Source organism: Stigmatopora argus, chromosome 7, assembly GCF_051989625.1.
Source record: "Stigmatopora argus isolate UIUO_Sarg chromosome 7, RoL_Sarg_1.0, whole genome shotgun sequence".
Classification (NCBI taxonomy): domain Eukaryota; kingdom Metazoa; phylum Chordata; class Actinopteri; order Syngnathiformes; family Syngnathidae; genus Stigmatopora; species Stigmatopora argus.
The window spans coordinates 10,091,367-10,110,198 of record NC_135393.1 but is presented as its reverse complement, the minus strand read 5'-3'; the positions used below and the strand labels follow the sequence as shown (position 1 = coordinate 10,110,198).

Genomic DNA, 18,832 nt, shown 5'->3' with positions numbered 1-18,832 from the left:
TCACTTTTCGTAGCGTAGGGGGTGCTGGAGCCTATCCCAGCCAATTATGGGCACCAGGGATGGAGACCCTGAATTGGCGGCCAGCCAATCGCAGCCAGCAAAACAAAACGATGCTTTGATAGCTGAAAATTGTACTGCACAGATCAATTAACAAGACATCACTGAAAGCAGTAGTACATGTTATATCCAGTGTGTGTCTACTACTTTCCTGTTTTATTAAGATTTTTGTTGAAAATGTTATACACTATAAACTTCCAGGGCACAAGGAGACAGACCACCTTCCACGCTCACATTCATTCCCAGGGGCAGTTTAGAGTGGGTATGTATCGCTCTTCAAAAAAAATCAAATGAATCATCACCCTATAATAAAATTTCATATGCACAAATGCTCCAGCTATTAATTATTCCATATCACAGTTTGCATAAAGCTGGGAGGCCAGTGCTTGTTAAGACTTGTGCATTCAGGTGCTCAGTTACAGTGTTATTGTCATTTTGTTGGTTCTTTTGCTCCCTATGAGCATAAGTAAGAATTGCATTCCTTTTAAAGATAGCAGGATTTTCCTTGACATGCGTAAGACGTTTGCTTGCTTGAGATAAAAGGTGACACACGCTAAATATTATGAACTGTAGATCTTTCTTTGCAAACCGATGTTGTGAGGCAACAATAATTTATAGTTGTCTGGGAATATTACCGATCTGAAGTTGGCACTTGGAGGCTTCCACTGAGAACCATCATACCAATTATTATGTAGGGATTTGGTAAAAATAATAATAATTGTAGTGCATGATAAAAGTGGAAAAAAGAGAAATTCTCACTCCAGATATTCTGCCAAAACAGAAAGGGCAAACCTTTTTATCAACAAACAGGAAGTAGTAATTCCTTTAGTAGAGCCCTCGGGGCTTGACATAGACGCCTATGATTTAAATAATCCAGATATGTGCATTTACGCAGCCTGAAATTCGCAATATTTAGTATTAAAGTACAGTATTGTCACAAGTATAAAACAAATCTTTCCCCCTGATTTAATTAATAAAACTCATGAAACATTTTTGACATTATGGCAAACCTATATTTTGCGTGGCAAGATATATAGCTCACTTTTAGCACACCGTGTCAGCCATATTTTAGGAATGTATTTTTGTGGGAGTCGCAACGTACATGCAGCAGAATACTACGATTATTTAATTACGAAAATAATGTGAAACCTTTATGTATTTGTGGGGAGGTTTTTAGACATAGTCCAGAAAGACGTCCACGGTATTCTGCAGTAAGGGCTGGTTGGGCGCCGTTGTGCTGCACACCGAGCTCAGTCGTCGTGATGACACCCTTCCATTCTCTGCAGCATTGCTCAGCTTCAGGTAAATCTGGGAATGATATATTCGTGATCTTAATGTTGTCCTCCCCTAACACAAAAATACTCCCGCCGCAGAATCTGATATTCTGAAGATAACGGAATATAATGAACAAAGCGTCATGAGGGAAAGGCATGTGATATTAGAACACAATCCAAATCATTCATGGTTTGCTCTACTTACATTCCGGGTATTCTCCGACAGAAGAAGCTCAGTCCTCTCGACCAGCTTTCTGAAAGAGGGTCTTTTCAAGGGGTCTTGATTCCAGCACGAAAGCATCATGTCATACCTGGAGGGGAATGCAGTTCCATGTTCATCGGACTTAAATGTAGCAATTATAAAATGTTATTTGTGGTTCTATCACTTATGTCTATTGATGGTGTAGTAGTTCACTTTGTAGGTAGTTTTTGTTCAGTAAAAAATTGATAACTGAATGGATAGAATTTGAAATGATGGGAGTAGTATCACATAAAAGGACAATTTGTTGGAATTTGATTATGACCTAAAACTTTTTTTTAGGATTGTCATACTGCATGTGGCTTGGTGCAAGGTATTTTTTTTCCTGAAACACACACATACAAACTTACATCTCGATGGGTGCAAACTCGGGCTTGCTCATCCGATGGCCCTCTTGAATCAGTCGATAAAATGCTGAGCCCACCTGCATGCCTGGATAAGGACTGTTACCTGTATCACACACATTTAAAATCTTATCCAATAATTTTGAACAACATAGGAACTCTTCAGATGGGTAATAATAACTTTTTGGGACATTCTACAACTTATCCATGGCTCTAACTGTTTACCCAAAGAAAAGATTTCCCATAGCAAGATGCCGTAAGACCACACGTCACTCTCATATGTGTAGACGCAATCAAAGATGCTCTCAGGCGACATCCACTTGACTGGAAGACGTGCCTGCAGGGACAAAAAGCTCCATTACATTTATGGTATAGATTGTTTTTGTTGTTGTCTAATGATTTCTGTAAATCATTGAAAATAATAAAACAAATTCATTGTCCACAGCTGATGAAAGATACACAATGTATTTTTCTATTTCTGAATCGCAGAAAGGAATAGTCTCCATTTTAATAACGTTTTTACAGCAAAAGCTTATAGGATGACAAAACACAGGCCACATTTATTTCATATCTGAAGCCTTAACATTGAAAGAATATCATATCGAGATGCATTAGTAATCATAATGATAAGGATAGTAGCAAGTAGTAATACTAATAATAGTAATAAAGTGGTACCTCGACATACGATCTTAATCCGTTCCGGGACGGAGATCGTATGTCGAGCTTTTCGTAACTCGAGCGGACGTTTCCCATTGAAATGAACTAAAAACAAATTAATTCGTTCCAACCCTCTGAAAAAACTCCAAAAACAGGATATTGGATTGGAAAAAATGTTTTATTTCTTCTAATTCGCCATCTATTAACAAAGTAACACATAACTAGTGGTTTAATAGTAATAAAATACGCAGTTTCTGGGTGTGATGACAATTAGGCTTTTGTTGTTGATGATGACGACAGGGCCTATGTCCGATTATTATTATGTCCGATTATTAATAGAAAAAAAATTAGACGCATTGTTGTGTGCACGAGTATACTTCATTACCCAGAAAGCTGTCTTTTTGCCCGCGCATGCGCGTTGTGCGTTACCTGGTCGAAACTCGTCTGAATAAATCGTTCAGTGCTCGTAGATATCTGTTATACACGAAAGAGATGCGGCAAGAAAAGACAGTGCGCTACAATGATAAACAGCCTCTCATGTCATGGCCACCTGGCTTGGTCGCATCTCGAAATTTTGATCATATCGCGGGCAAATTATTCGATCGAAATTTTCGTCGAACCACGAGCATGTCGTACCACGAGCTGATCGTAGGTCGAGGTACCACTGTAATAAGATTGCACATTCACCGAGTGCACATTGGAGTATAATGCAGAAAAGAAGGAAGGAAGGATTTACAAAGTCGGAAGTTTATAACTCACGTTGCCTCGTAGCACGTAGCTGGAATCGGTGGTAATGTCGCGTGCCAAACCAAAGTCACAAATCTTGGCCACCCTACCATGAGTGAGCAGAACATTTCTGGCCGCAATGTCCCTGTGGATGCACTGCATATACACAACCCAAACACAAACATGAGTATACTGACTTAAAAATAGCTTCTGGTCATGAGGGATTATTTAGTATGTGTACCTAATATTGTGGTTGGTAATAAAATCTTGAGAAAGACTTACATTTTTAGAGGTGATGTACTCCATCCCTTTTGCTGCTTGGTATGAGAAGCTCAGGAGGTCTTCGGCAGCCAAAGAAAGTTCATCTACATCTTCTAAAAGGGTACCGGATACTATGTTACCTATACATCCTATTTACAGTATATGATGTGCATGTCATGCTGCACTACAGGACTACTGGAGAAAGGTTTACCTGACTGTGAAGACCTTTCTTTGTCTGAGGGACGCATGGGCATATATTCTGTGCCTGTCACTTCTCTGGTGCACAACACATGCAGCAATCAATGTGAAGCTATTTTCATGTTATGAATATTCGTTATTTTTCGGAAGATTAGGACTCACCTTGAGGGCTCTGTGTGCTTGGTGATGTTGTGATAGTAAGTGTTACCGGTTTGGGAATTTAGGAAGGACTCTCTTTTTCTTCGCAGGAAGTTGAGGAGATCTCCATAGCAACAGTATTCAGTGATAACTAAAATTGGACCTGGAAGGTTGCAGAGATTTTATAAACTCAATTGCCCGGAACTCAGCTCTAATAGGGAAATAGTGTTTGTGATTAGAAGTCATTCATTACAGCGTCAGTTCACTCAATCGACATTTTCACGAACAAAGTGTGTTAATCTGAAAGCTGTGTGACAAAATGCCAATATTTTTAGTCTAGTCCATCAGTACTCAATAGGTCTAAATGAGGACTTTTCATGCCACGTGTCTTTCCACCATGGTAGTCAATTGCCAGGCCCAAAGAGGCACAGTTGATAATGTTTTTATACTGCACTTAGTCAGCTTCTTGTCATGGCTGCTCGCCATTGACTTGACGGTCCAATAACTGATTTCTATTGAAAGCATAATAGTAACTGTATTACATTGCTGCAACTCAGTAGTTTTAGGGCATCCAAGACAACAGAAATCAATAATTAAGTCAGGCAAATGCAATGAAAAGACAATATAAGAGTCTAAGGGAACAAAAGCTTGAGTCAACTTTTTTTTGTTTTGAAGTTCCTCTCACCTCCGACCGTACAGGCTCCCAGCAGGTTGACGATGTTCATGTGGTTGCCCAGGTAACTCAGGACCTTCAGCTCTGACATCAGCGCCTCCTTCTCTGTGGCGTGAGCGTTTGCTGCGATTACATCATCAAGCGGGTCAGTGACACATCCTCATGCTGAATGGAAAAAATTCGAAATCAACTAAATGCTTACGTTTGAGCATCTTGACGGCGACAGTTGTCACTGTATCGGCTGAACACATGCCGTACGCTGTGGCTCTCACCACCTTTCCAAATGCTCCAGAACCCAGGATTTTACCTGATTGATCATACACATGAACTTTTTGCATCATACCACAGATACGCAAGCGTAAGAGAAGCATGGGCACATGTTATTTTTCCCTACCAAAACGCAGCTTCTGCCGAGGAAATTCCCATTTAGAGTCATAGGGAAGCTGGGTGGGGTCAAAGTAAATGTAATTGTTGCCATGGATACTTTCGATAACTTTCCATTGGATTTGGAATTTGGGCTTCTATTCAAAAGGGAAGAAGAAAAGACACGGATTAATAGAGACAAAACTTAAGATGCACAAAAAAATCTTATTTGCACCAGAATATAGATACACATTCTTGCATTTATTTTCCATAATGCTTATCGTCACAAGGGGTGCTAGAACCGATCCCAGCCCACTGAACTGGTTGCCAGCCAATCACAGGGCGCGATAGCGGGTGAACATGCAAACTACACACTGAGTTTTACAATTTCGGTATGGAGCAAACACCTCAAAATTCTGAATTTGAGTAAAAAAAATACACAATTAAATTAAGTTTAGGAATTTGATGTAGTATTTAGAGTGTTCTGTACAACATTTTCAATGATGATCTGTTTCAATCGCTTAGCAAATCTTAAATAAGCCGCCTGTTCTTTGCAGTTATAGTTGTTTTTTGCACTTAACTACAATTGCAGTTCTAGTGAAATATGTTATTTCTTAATGTTTTTAATATTTATTTTACTATACAAATCATGCCTTGTAAATTATTGTATTGTCAAAGTCTACCTCATTTTTGGTAAAAGGTCTATGTTAGCTTGGGCTCCCCTCAATGCTATTCCATTCGCACTATATGCAGTAATTTGCTCCCCATGCACTTTACATTCTGAGGTAAACTAATTAGAGTCTGAGTCACTGCACTGGAATAAGAGCAAGATGTCATGCTGTTCCAGACGTGTGCCAATTGAATCTCTCTAATGGTTGACTGAGTCATTTAAATTTCATTAGAAGACATTCAAATTACCAACCGCTACCACCCCCCCCCCCCCCCCCCCCCCCAAAAGATGAAAAAGCGTATTAGCACGATGGCTGTTCGTAGATGCTGACTTTAATCATGTGTGAATAACGTCTCATCAGGTGATGAGTATCGATCATTTGAAATTAATTGTTAAAGGCAGTTTATATATTGTGACTCAGCATTAAAACCATTCAAATATGACATTCTCACACCTGCATGTACTTGTATAACAGCACCACCAGGATGAGGCTGAGGAAGGCACCAGTGGCCACCATGCCAATTAAAAGCGGTGTAAACAGTTCATGGGGGACAAGTCGTTCTGTTCGAGACACAAAGCCAAAATTGGGAGTTACAAACATTTTTATACACAAAACATGACCTCAGGCAACCTCCGGATTAAGACAGACAGCTGCAGCAATGTTATTTGTTTTGTGTTTCAGATTAGCGTGGCGACACCATCTAATCCTAGCCTGCATAGTCAGCATATATTAATCTGATTCATTCTGCAGCCAGTAATCACACACCTGGCCTGCACACACATGACGGGGCCATAGGGTTTGTTTATGTGCATTTTTGTAGTGAGGTTTACAAGATGAAATCAATGCAGGCACCGCTCTGCCATTCATTTGTGCTTGTGCGTGTGTAAATTAGAGAAAAATAATGTGTTACCGCTAATTGAGAAGAGTGTATACGCTTCTTCATGCTCTGAAGAGGCCACACATTCCAGTGTGTGGTAGCTGCGGCGCTCCTTGCTAATGTTCAGTCGACTCTCCACTTCACTTCTACTAAAGGTTGCCTCTGTCACCATGACAACATCTGCAGTGTCCCATTGGGTGGCATTAGGCAGGTGTGAGCACCTGTAAAGAGGTTAGGTGAAAGCTATTATGGGGCAAAATTATAATTATTCATCAAATTACAGATTTTGGTAAGTCTTAAAATACGATCATTTTGGTTTTATTCATGCACCAATTTTCATTTGTTTTGTCTGAAATTGTTTCACTACATTTATACGTATAAGACTTGTGGTCCAGGGGCTTATTGTGGCCCACAGGACAATATTTTGCTTTCTCCCTTTGACAACCAATTTTAGCATTAACCCGCTTATATTTTATGGCAGGAAATAAATTATATATACTACTATACGAATGATTCTAATTAAAGTGAGACAATTCATTAAATGATCCATTTTGGGGGGGAAATATATTGCAATAACAAAATGCAAATTAAAAACAGGCCCAAGAGTAATACAAACATTAATAATTCCAGATAAAATAAAATAAACTTCAAAACATTAAAACCAATTTAGGGTGTAACCTGCTGCCCATCGTAGGCTGGGATGATGGGCTCCAGCACCCCCACAATGCTCATGAGGATGAGTGGCTTGGAAAATGCTACTTTTTTGTGCTTGTTGGTGATATAATACCTTGTATGGGGAACGTCACAGATGTACCAGCTGATTTTTGGTACTGGGTGACCGGCAGCAACACATCGCACCTGACCGTCAACTGGCCCTTCCTGAGCAATGATGACCGGCTTACCTTGAAAAGGGAATAGATAGTCATCATTGCAATGTCAAAATCTAGGGAACTGGGTTAATGTTGAAGAATTTACTTACTATTGACATATACGTGAAAGAAATGGTTGATTGATGCATCTTCATGACTTGCTGAGAATTTATAGACACCACCCTCTAAGCCAAGAACCCTCACCAGCTTCAGCTCGCTGATAAACCTAAATGTAAAGTCACATATGATTTATTACTTTAGCTGATGGGAGTGTTGTCAATTTTGGATGTGAATACTTGCTAAAATGGTACCTATATTTGTGCTGGTGGATAGTGATGACATGCTCTGTGGTGTTGAGTAGTATTTTGTTGTTGTAAGACCAAGAGAGAACTCTGGGAACTGGGTAGGCCTCAAATTCCACTTTGAGATTCAAACTCTCTCCTTCTCGGACCCCGGCCTGGACGGGACTTGGGCGACTTAACATGTTAATGAATCCCTTATCTATAAAACGGAGAAGATTTTGTCATTAAGGAAACAATCAGTCATATATTTACTTTTCAACATACTTATGATACCGTTTCTAATTCAAAAAGTGAATACTACATTGTTCGAAGCCAATGGAAAATCTTATATTTTGAATGGAGTCAAATAGAAATAACTAACACGATAATGTTTTCATTTTATTTTTTCTCAGGCTATTAATCTATATTGTACGCCTGCCAATCAGCATTCCAAAATCATTCATAAAGGAATTGCTTATCTAGCGCTTGCATGTAAAATAAACGGAGCTAGAAATGAATTCAATTCTCTTTTACATCTGGATTTTGAAATGAGACTGAGGGGTCTTGTTAGTGGTACATTGTAAATCCCAGTTTTCTCAAATGTTTGTTCTGCATTTTAGAGACACCATTTTATGGCACCACGTTGCCATGGTCTTGCCAACAAGTCATGTCCTAACATGTGCACAGATTCAGAGGTTGTTATGGGAGCATCCTTAGACACATTGTTCCTTTGGGGCCTCCAATTTGCATAATATGCAAATATTAAGACATTTATCATTTGGCTTAATGTTTTATTGGTAATATAGGTCATGCATATTAGGAAGGTATGAAGGAGGAGTTTTGGCTTGGCTGCTGCCCAATTCGAGAAAGATCAAGTTATTGACCTTAAGGAGATAATTCTTTTAGCAGCATGTTTAGTACAGCGTATGGGGGATTATATCAGTCATGGTTTTATTGGAGATTCCCTAATTAGATCGAATGATGTAATAGCATCTTCGAATGCAACTCTGTAAGTGCTTTGCTTTACTTACCAAAGACGTCAAGGTGGAGTGGTGTGGAGCTGCTACCAATTTCATTGCGGGCCAAACAGTGGTACATCCCCGAATCCGATTGCTTCACAGATTGAATAGCGAGTAAAGAGGCCCGTTCATAACCTCGAGAGCCAGACAGGATATGTGAGGTGTGGGTTTCTTCTGGATGCTGGTGAGAGAAAACATCAGCAAAATGAAGCACTGAAGTACTAAAGACCTTAAAAGGAGTTGTACAAGGCACTTACAAGTTTGACTTTTGCAAAGGTCTCATCTCTATTTTGAGAAAAACTAAAACTTTTCACACAACTTGGATGGAAATTGACCTTTGGATAATCACTGGAATTCATTGAATTTGTTGATGTCTTCATTGCCGATCTAATGAAATTCCCTTTGGGCTTACCTGACTTGTCACATTACATGAGAATGTGATCGATGTGACCTTTGAGCATCAAAATTGAATCACTTGATGCTGAATAACGCCTTGAGTCCAAAAAAGTCTATGCATTCTTTGTGTTTATCGAACAAACAGACAAAGGAAACAAGTGCCACGTGGTAAAGCGGCTGGAAATTGTTCACTAATCTTTTGAAAAAACAACTGCAGTATTTTTCATTGAATTATATGGAAAATGGAACGAACTAATGGAAATCCCATTAACCAGTTTAGAAAAAGAAGGACCCACGTGATCTTTAGTTTTCTGTTATGCACATCACGTGCCTATAGAAAAGCCACTCACCACAATGGTTGATGTAAAACTCACCGCTGTTGACGGATAGTCCCACTTGACTTGAAAGTATGGGTTGACATTGGAAGAACTGCAAGTAAGCTCAAACTTCTCTCCGTTACGCAAAATGACCTTGTCCCTCTGGGATAACGTAATGACTGGAAGCATCAATGGAACTGTACAAAGTGAAAGAATGTTTAAAAAGTCATTTGGCAATCATTGGATTGGCTAAATTGATTAATATAATTTATCTACAAAGCAATTTTTTACACCTGCTATAAATGCCAGTTTGTTCCTTGAAATGAAAATGCATTCACGTATTGGGTTTATATTTGCATACCCAAAGCCTTAGGCACACTTAAAATGCATGATTTACTTCTTTCAATAAATTTCATTGACATCACCAGCGGTCATGTTTGACCAAGGTTGTCCCAACCCTATTTAGGCCAAATGAAGTCCTCATGCAACGTTACTAAGCTTTTGTTCAGCGTGCCATTCTGTTAATCCCCGTGTCCTTCACCTTCAGACATGTTATACTCCCTCTCTCCATCATTCAAAAAGCATGCCAATTCCATCTCCCAGGGTGTCTTTGTCTGGATATATTGTTGCCGTTGCAGAGAATAAACAAGCTGTTTATCTACTGCAACTTTTAAATCAGTCCTGTGATGACTGTCCTTCTTAATAACTTTTTTTATAGTACCCTAAAATGGTTGTCAGCCAATCGCAGGGCACAATGAGACAAACAACAACGGAACCACACACACTCATAACTAGGGACAATTTTGAGTGAACAATCCGCCTACAATGCATGTTTTTGGGCTGTGGAAGGAAACCGGAGTGACCAAAAAATAACGAGGAGAACATGCAGAAAAGCAGGAAGAACTTGGGAATTGAACTATTGATAGAAATCGAATGAATACATTGTTTACATGAATACATTTTTGGGGGGGTTAAGGCACCCAAAGCAGTTACAGTGGCCCTGCTTATTAAAGTCACCGGTCAGTTAGAAACACCCTGGATGGGTGTCAACCAATTGCAGGGCACGTATATAGAAAAACAAGCACTCGTATTAACGTCTAGGTAAAATTTTGAGTCTTTACTGAACCCTTATTTGGAATGTGGGATAGCTGGGGTAATGCCCAGTTGGCCACCAGTTGTCATAATTCATTAGCACTTAAATGAGAAATCTAATACAGCCATGATGACAAGTCCTAAGGCCAGGTGTTGAAACCAGTGAACAGCATAAGAAAACATGGCCATTGGTTACCTAGTAGCACATCCACTGTGTATTGGCTTGACGTCACCTTATCCGCACCAAGCTGTCCCACACAAATGTAGCAACCTTCAAACTCCTTTTTCGAATTGTCGATGATGATGCCTTGCTCATTGTGACTCCAGTATTTCATGTTGGAGGGCAAAGGTCGCCCTTCACAGGTCTGTAAACCCAGCAACGTGACCTCCGGGTTGGTCACGACACAGGGAATGGTACAGTTCTCGCCCGCTCGCACCAGGATGACATTGACCATAGTGCGCTGGAACGCACTATTGACAGGGTCTGTGCAGAGAAAACATTGTATTGTTGCAAGGTACATGAATTAAAGTGAACTCACTGGTCCTACAGATTCCCCTTGCCTCAAAGACGCACCGTTCACATATACATAGATAGAAGCGCGTTCCAGTGTGCTGTTATTGATGCACACATAGCGGCCCATGTGGTAGGCTTGCACTACGGGCACCTTGACAACAGCCACGCCGGCCTCCTCAGATTCTCCCTCCAGTCTGCGAGCGTTTTCCCTCTGCCACCTCAACCTAAATGTGGCGCCAGACGTGCTGGCATTGTCATAGCAATGGAGCTCCAGATTCCCCCTCTTGGGAACAACTATGTGAGGCCCACTGGGGGAGATGACAGGTTTGCACCACCCTGGAAAAAGACAAAGGATTAGCCTTAACTTCAACACTTGAGCAAATGAAAATATTTGGACAGCCAAAACAAGTTTACCTCACAGTGGATTTTATGTTTATGCTGGAAAATTTGCCCTAACCTTTTGGTAGTAATGACCAAACAAAAATGTTACCACAAGTAGGAACCCTGAACTAATGATGAGCTCATCTCAAATTAGTCAGTAATGCTCTGAGCAGGTATAAAATATATGCCTGTCCAGTTAAAGCCAAAGCTGATGTAATTGCAGTAACCCATTTTTTAATTCACTGGTTAACCCTTGGGACCCTTTACATCTTTATTGAGCGAGTGACTATTTTTATGAATTTACTCTTTGTTTCCATTTAAGCAAGTGAACTGAAAATGATAAATTATTACTATAATAATAAAAACTGCATGAATTACATAATACATTAATAATAATAATAATAATAATAATAATAATAATCGGACATAGGCTTTGTCATTGACTCGACAAAAGCCTAATTGTCTTCATACAATACAAAAAAATAAGACTATAGACTCCATTTCCAATCCATTCTGACTGTCCAACGGTATGCATGTCAAAATGGATTGGACAACTAACGCAGTCAATGGCAGCCAATGAGTTAAATTGGTCCCCTGTAAGGGTTAAATATGTCTTTTGCCATCAAGTGGAAAAGCATTTCATTCTTTCGCCAGTCAGTATATTGCTATGTGTTTTCTTCACTGTTTTGCCAACAAAGTAGCTTATTATGTGGAGCTTTTGATATGCCCAACAAGAAGGAGAACAAACACACTGAGCCATTCTGTTACGTAACTTTTGTATGTTGGTTTTGATAGAAATTGAAAATAACAGAAAGTACATTAGACTGGAATACATCGCGCAGTGACGTTGTCTGGTATCAGGCCAAAGAGAATACACACATTTCTAAAATTAACAAAGAGCGCAGAAGAGGACAAAGCAGAGTACATTAAGTGTAGTACTTAATGTGGTGATTAAAAAGAAAGTTTTCATTGGCACACAGCCAGTGAAGATATAGAGCTATCTAGCCCTTAGTGGAATAATCAATAAGTATGCGCTGTCCACTGCTGAGTAACCGTGACCTCAGGCCTCTAAAATTATTCTGTTCGAATGAATTAATCAATCTCATATTTCAGTCTTAGTTCAGCAAGTCCTCTCAGTTCCCCTTTTTGTATGTTTTACCCTTTTGTAAGAACAGGATCTCCATGCGACTGTTGTGCCTTTGGGCTAAACTGAGCCGAGCTCTAACGGGTACGTAAACTGTCGCCTCTCTGAAAAGTCAACATCCATTTTCTTCTTTCCTTGTGAACGCTCAATGAAAAATGTAGATGCCGCGTTGGTTTTGTTTGACTAAATGTTTAGCATGTGTGCACATCTATATGTTATTTACTGACTGAGCTCAATGGAAGTATCAGTTTTGGATGAATAATGGATTAATTCCCAACTGACAACACACCTGTTGCCTGGTAGGAGAATACGGGATACTCCCAAACATCCCCCATCCTTCCTCCAATTGGCTGAGATGGTTATGCAAATAAAGACAGATACCATCTGTAAACTTGAGCTCAAAAGTTCAGTTAAACTGCACCGTTAAATTCCCAAATATTTCCAGGCTTACTCCAGGAACGCAAACATTGACAGTATTGTTGAAGAGCCAAAACAACAATAAGCATTACAATGATCTTCCTACTTCGGATGAAAATCAAATGATAAAAATGATCAATAAATACCAGAGTATTTGTTTTCTAAAAATCTTGATGTTATTGTGTTTAATAAATCGATATTCATGTTATTTATTGTACATGTTTGCACATTTGGCCCGACTCAGTGGGCAGCTCAATTTATCCTAGTAATTTGTAGTACTCAAATGTGCAAAATAAAAGCAACAAATTACCAAGTTGATTTATCCACATTTATTTAGTGTGACGTTGCCTTTTTAATTTGGGGAAGTGTACAACAAGTAAATAAGATTGATGCCTTTTGTAAATTGATTGTGCCTTTTTTACTCTTTTGCTGCGACTGATTGCTGCCAACTCTCTCAAATAATGTTGACTACAGACCTTCACAGTAAAGCAGCCTTAGCCTATGCTTTAACTTCCACATGACATTTTATTTTTAAATTGATAGAGTTAAATGACCTTTCAGTCATTTTGGCGAGGCTTGTAATAGATGTACAAAAGGGCAGATATAATATGCGTAGTCTCTTTTCTGTTCTCTTTCAATTAAGACTTGAGAACATTGTACTTATAATAAATAGTTGATGTCTTTTATTTAAAAAAAACAGATTAAACAACAACATTTTGGAGTATCTCATTTCTAAGTAGTGTGTCAATTTATATATAAATGTAACATAATTATGCATATATGCCTAAATAGGATTTTTTTCTTGTTTTTTATGAGTTTTTTTCTTCTTTTTTTGTCTGTGACTCCTTTCTCTCTGTCCACCCAAAAAAACTAGCTGTGTGCTGCTTTCTCCTAATTCATTAAACTAAGATATAAACAACCAGATTGGGAGTACATCAAACTTTTCACTCCATAAGGAGACTCAGATTCCAATACTCCATGTCTAAGCAGCTGAACAGTTGTTTAAAAAAATGAAGAAATTGTGTGTCCATTTTTAACACATTTTTCAAACATATGCAGAAAATTGGCATGTATAAGTATATTCCCCATGTATTTATTATTAGGTGCTATTGAAATTATGTGCTTTCTGGATATTATACTATATATTCATCATCTCTAAACTAATACCAAACTATCCAACCACCCAAAAATATATATTACCAAATATAAACCCTATTGGGTATGTCCAGTGCAGAATTGCAGTCGTGAACAGTGACCAAGGCTTTTTCACAACAAAAGTGTTTCCTACCTGTCAGTGGCAGGAAAATCAACTGTGATACAAAAACAATCCACAGGCCTGCCCTGCTGAAGTTTTCCATCTTGTTGCTTTACTCCATACGTCTCATGACATCCTGCACCATCATAAAAAAGCTCCAAACTGCATCCAGCATGGCAAGAACCGTCCCACTCTTTTGTATGCAATGCGTTAGGAAGAGGATCTCTCGGTGATGGATTAAAAACAGTGCATTGGACTGAGCCTCTCCTCCTTCTCTTGATTCTCCTCCCTCACTTGGGCACCTCCTCCCTGTCCCGTATTGGCTGGAGGCAGGCCAAAAGTGATGAGAGGGGCATTACTGGAAATTTACTTGACAATTTCCAGCGTGTATGCATTATTGTGGAGCGAATAAGCAAAAACTGGTGCAAGAGTTTTATGTTCTTCTAATTTGTTTTGATGAGTTATAAATGCACCAAATGTGACAGCCTCTTTTCACACTTGAGTGCTGCCCCCTGTGATGCTGTGAACTCATTGAGTTGATAATGGACCCTTTTCTGCCTTTACAATGAGAATCAGGATCATTCTCGTGTTTCCTTGAAACAAAACTAAAAAATTTACTACTTTAACTCTGACCAAATCCTACTCAAAGATATTGCTCATAGAGTGCTGCTTTTAAGTTGATGATTGCAGAAACATTTTAGAAACCAGCAGCAATTATATGGTTTATCATTGTATTATTTGTATATTTATAGCTAACTTTTTAGTTAAAGCAACTAAAAATGTTCGGAAATGTTATTTAGTGATGTTTTTAAACTTTTACACATTTTATTTGTTTCCTCAACGGGAAAGGCTGCTTAACTTGACTTCTGTATAATGTAGTGAGAATTATCACAAGACTAGACAATAAGAATTATTTATTGCCAGAGGCATATTAACGTATAACCAAACAGCATCAAATATTATTAAATGCATGTGAGTGTGTCTCAAAATTAAACAATAGGATAAGCACCTTGGGTTTAAATTTGATAAATTTTGTTTTTCAGGTTTTGTTTACTAATAAAGTTGCTATTAAATTTTCCTGCTCATTTAATAGTGATTCAAGTCTAACTTCATTGATTTACTTGTTTCCACAAATTGTGTTGACATTCTTATCTGAAACAAAAATGTGGACATTTTGTTTCTAATGGATGACTATGTGTGTGTGTGTGTGTGTGTGTGTGTGTGTGTGTGTGTGTGTGTGTGTGTGTGTGTGTGTGTGTGTGTGTCCGATACACCGAGGTAAGACCATAATAACTAATGGATTTCATCCAGAGGCTAAAGGAATGTGGGATCTCTAATTTTGTTTTAATCACAATGCAAACGTCACTCTCATGGGCCAAATGAAGTTTTATTGATATGGAGCATCTCCTGGTATAAAAGAGACACTTTTGCTCCACCATTTGTGTGCGTGTGAGCATACCATACATGTATGTGTGTGTTGTGTCTATAATTCATGTGTTTTCTTGTTCCTGAACGGACACTGGGACAGTTATGTTTTTCTTACGCACATGATGAATTTCTCACTACCCTGTGGCTATGTGTGCCTTTTTAAGCTCATGATAAGATTTTTAAAAAGCACACACAAGAAACATGGAGTCTTTTTTTGTGGCTGAATGGTCATTAAGTGCACAAATTATATATTATATTTGTTACTACAGGGTATTCTGCAAAGGATTTATATTTGTTTTCTACAAAATGTCCCCATTTCAGTTAGATGATGAACTAAATTCCATTTTATTCTTTTTAGTCATCTGCTTCTTTCTTTTTTACTCCAATTGTTAAATGGACAGTTTGTTGTGAGCAGGGGGATAATAGCAATACAATCGTATACACAAAGGGAGTAGGGCTGGTAAAAGGGGTCAACAAGATAAGCAGAAACTAACATACAATAACTAAAAGCAGTTAGTTAGTTCTCAGTGCCCCAAAACCAGCAGAAAGTCGGCCAAAATCAATTCTAGGTTCCACCTGAATCATGGAAGGAAATGTCCTAAAACCAGCAAAAAATGATCCAGAATGCACCTAAAATGTAGACTCAAAATCAATCATCACGATTTGCTCCTGAACCCTCATCATTGTTTTCGGGTGTAAAGCACCTGCTCAGCGCAACAAACCAAAGGTGTCAAAGTACACTAGACCTAAGCTTAGCATATGTTTCTGGGAGGATGAGACTGCATGTTGTTCTTCATCAGAACTGACCATCCACATGTGTCCATTTCCAGTGAGTTCACGTCACTTGAGAGGTTTATTGCCACCGCCTTTTTCATTATTCATTTGAGGTGAACGTCTATAGCAGATCTGGGCTGACTCATTCTGACTTAGCGTGCGCATATTTGGATGTGTGTGTGTGTGTATGAGTCATTCCAGGCTTTTAGACAGATGAGGACGGCAACCTCGAGGAGGACAGCAGAGGTTTAATACTAGAAAAATAGCCACTTCGATTAGATTACGTCATGGCAACATTCCTCTCCAGATGCTCAACCCCCTTTTCTCGCTCTCGTTCACCTTCCATTCTCCTCTGTCTCTTTTATTTTTTATTTTACTTCTCCATCCTCTATGATGCACGTGCACACACGATAACTCAATCACCTACAAATGGGGTTCACACCCTCAGGCGGCCACGTGGACCCTGCCAGAGAAAAGCACGCCTTTAAAAAAAAGACTCCATCAGAAATAATACCTTGCGGTTTTGTGTTTCACTGACTGGCCAAGCTTTTATTATGATGCAATCTAACACTCCCCTGGCTGAACTTGATCTCTCTATCTTCTGCTGCTTGGATACAGTGGGATGTTGGTGTTTTTTTTTAATTGTTCGAGACCCAGTAGTGGTTAAGAGTCACTTTATGGTTTAATCGCGGTTTTTGAAACCCCTGCTAGAACCCACTCATGTACTACTATGTGCAATGTTAGAACTCACCTGAGTTTCCAAAAAAAGAGGTATTAATTTTAAGTAAAAATAAAATAATTCTCTTTCTGTTTGCAGTTCCCATCTGTGTATCTGTCCTTCTACCTGTCGATACGTGAAATTACGTTAAAACTCAAGTGGTTTAACCCAGTATTCCAGAACAGGCATATATATATATATATATATATATATATATATATATATATATATATATATATATATATATATATATATATATATATATATATATATACACATATATATGCGTGTGTGTAATCCAGGAAGATGATATGGATTGATAACGTGCCAGGCAGACCCGCACGAATCTATGTAAGCTATTATCAGCGTGTATAATCATACCGATAGGCCCGTGATCGTCCTCTGTCTAGATAAACATGATTAAGATCGACTTGTTGTAAACCGCCCTAATCCACTATAACATGAGAGGTGGGCATGGGGCCAACTGATGGGGAGGAAGGAGCGTGGCACAGAGAGAAGGAGAAAAGGAATGCAATGATGGGAAAGGAGCTTTGAAGGGTAGGAAAGTGATGATAAAGTGATGTATTGTGGAAAAATAGACTTTACAACATTGGTTTACACTAAAATCAGCTAAATTTACAAAAAAGACCTGCATTAAATGTTTTAGAAAAATAGTGTTTTTTTTTTTAAGTATGCTGCATTATAGTTCTACACCATCATGAATATAAAAGTATTGCTAAATCAAAACCAATGTGTAAAGCCAATAAAATATATATATATACCTATATATCAAGTAAAAGTTTTAATTGCCCAAAATCAATGTTTTCCCACTGCAGATTTGTTAATGTTCATCAACTTTGGCTAATGTTTTTGTCTTCTAACATTTATCAAAAACAACAACTGGCATTAGGTAATGATGCTAAAAAAAATTGAATGGTGAGAAATATAATGTTACAGAAGGTTAAATTTCCCTTTTCAGTGAGTAATAATCTGCAGAACTATTGAGCGCCAGCTCTATCATTAGATTATGTAGGTGTACCTGATTTGGTGTCCTGTGCGCGTATATCATTTTCTCACATCTGCAGTTTCCAGTTCAGTGTAATGTTTCATTGGCAAGCATTAGATTGGGGAGTGTCATAATCTTGTTTTCTGTGTGTCTCTTCCTTCTAAACGAGAGCATATCTAACATTAAACTTGATTTCACTCATTTGTTTTTTAATCCGCCATTTCTGTGTGTTGTTTTAAAGTGAAGGGTAAAAAATGAGTTTCAAAAATGGGCAGGGGAAATAATGGGGTAAAAAGGATGAGCATGGACAAAAAGAATATAATTAATATAATTTGAGCAATGATCGGATTAGTTGAGCAAACTTCCCTGCCCTTCCGTTTCTTTATTGCGTGCTCTAAATGAGCATAGATGCACACAAAAGGCACAATCAAATTAATTCAGATGTGGCACACTATAAACACTGAGTGAGAATGTTGCATGCATGTTTATTATCTCAGAAGCCCCACATTGAAAAATGGCTGAATTAGTATTCGGATAATAATCACCACAGTAAAGAGGTGCTAAAAGCTAAAGTGGTGTTGTGGACAAAACGAGAGAGTGCGAGAATCCACATATTTGCAATGTCAATTAGTGACATGCCAAAGTGGCCCCTTGGTCACAAGCCATAAATGCATTTACAATGTGCATTGCATTACTGGGCTGCCTACTGGTGAACAAGCCAAC

At 38.6% G+C, this 18,832-nt stretch overlaps 1 protein-coding gene across 1 annotated transcript; it reads right to left on the bottom strand.

Moving 5' to 3' along the window:
- Window positions 1-232: 232 nt before the first annotated feature.
- Window positions 233-14,413, bottom strand: kitb (KIT proto-oncogene, receptor tyrosine kinase b). The gene is made up of 21 exons (XM_077605965.1): window positions 14,217-14,413; window positions 11,047-11,322; window positions 10,669-10,956; window positions 9,438-9,577; window positions 8,680-8,848; window positions 7,679-7,868; window positions 7,478-7,593; window positions 7,286-7,400; window positions 6,532-6,719; window positions 6,075-6,181; window positions 4,982-5,108; window positions 4,790-4,894; window positions 4,600-4,710; window positions 3,939-4,077; window positions 3,790-3,854; window positions 3,600-3,691; window positions 3,351-3,473; window positions 2,160-2,271; window positions 1,941-2,040; window positions 1,537-1,642; window positions 233-1,365 (listed from the first exon to the last, which is right to left on the bottom strand). The coding sequence occupies exons 1-21, from the start codon at window positions 14,284-14,286 to the stop codon at window positions 1,231-1,233; spliced, it is 2,874 nt and encodes a 957-aa protein (XP_077462091.1). The 5' UTR covers window positions 14,287-14,413; the 3' UTR covers window positions 233-1,230.
- Between the last annotated feature and the right edge of the window lie 4,419 nt (window positions 14,414-18,832).

What these genes read in the sequence shown, in the direction of transcription:
- kitb (XM_077605965.1), bottom strand. Translation starts at nt 14,286, where the DNA reads ATGGAAAACTTCAGCAGGGCAGGCCTGTGGATTGTTTTTGTATCACAG. An exon ending in GGGACTATCCGTCAACAGCG is followed by an intron (nt 8,849 to 9,437) that starts GTGAGTTTTACA and finishes TTCTCTCACCAG; the next exon opens with CATCCAGAAGAAACCCACAC. An exon ending in AAGCACACAGAGCCCTCAAG is followed by an intron (nt 3,855 to 3,938) that starts GTGAGTCCTAAT and finishes GTTGTGCACCAG; the next exon opens with AGAAGTGACAGGCACAGAAT.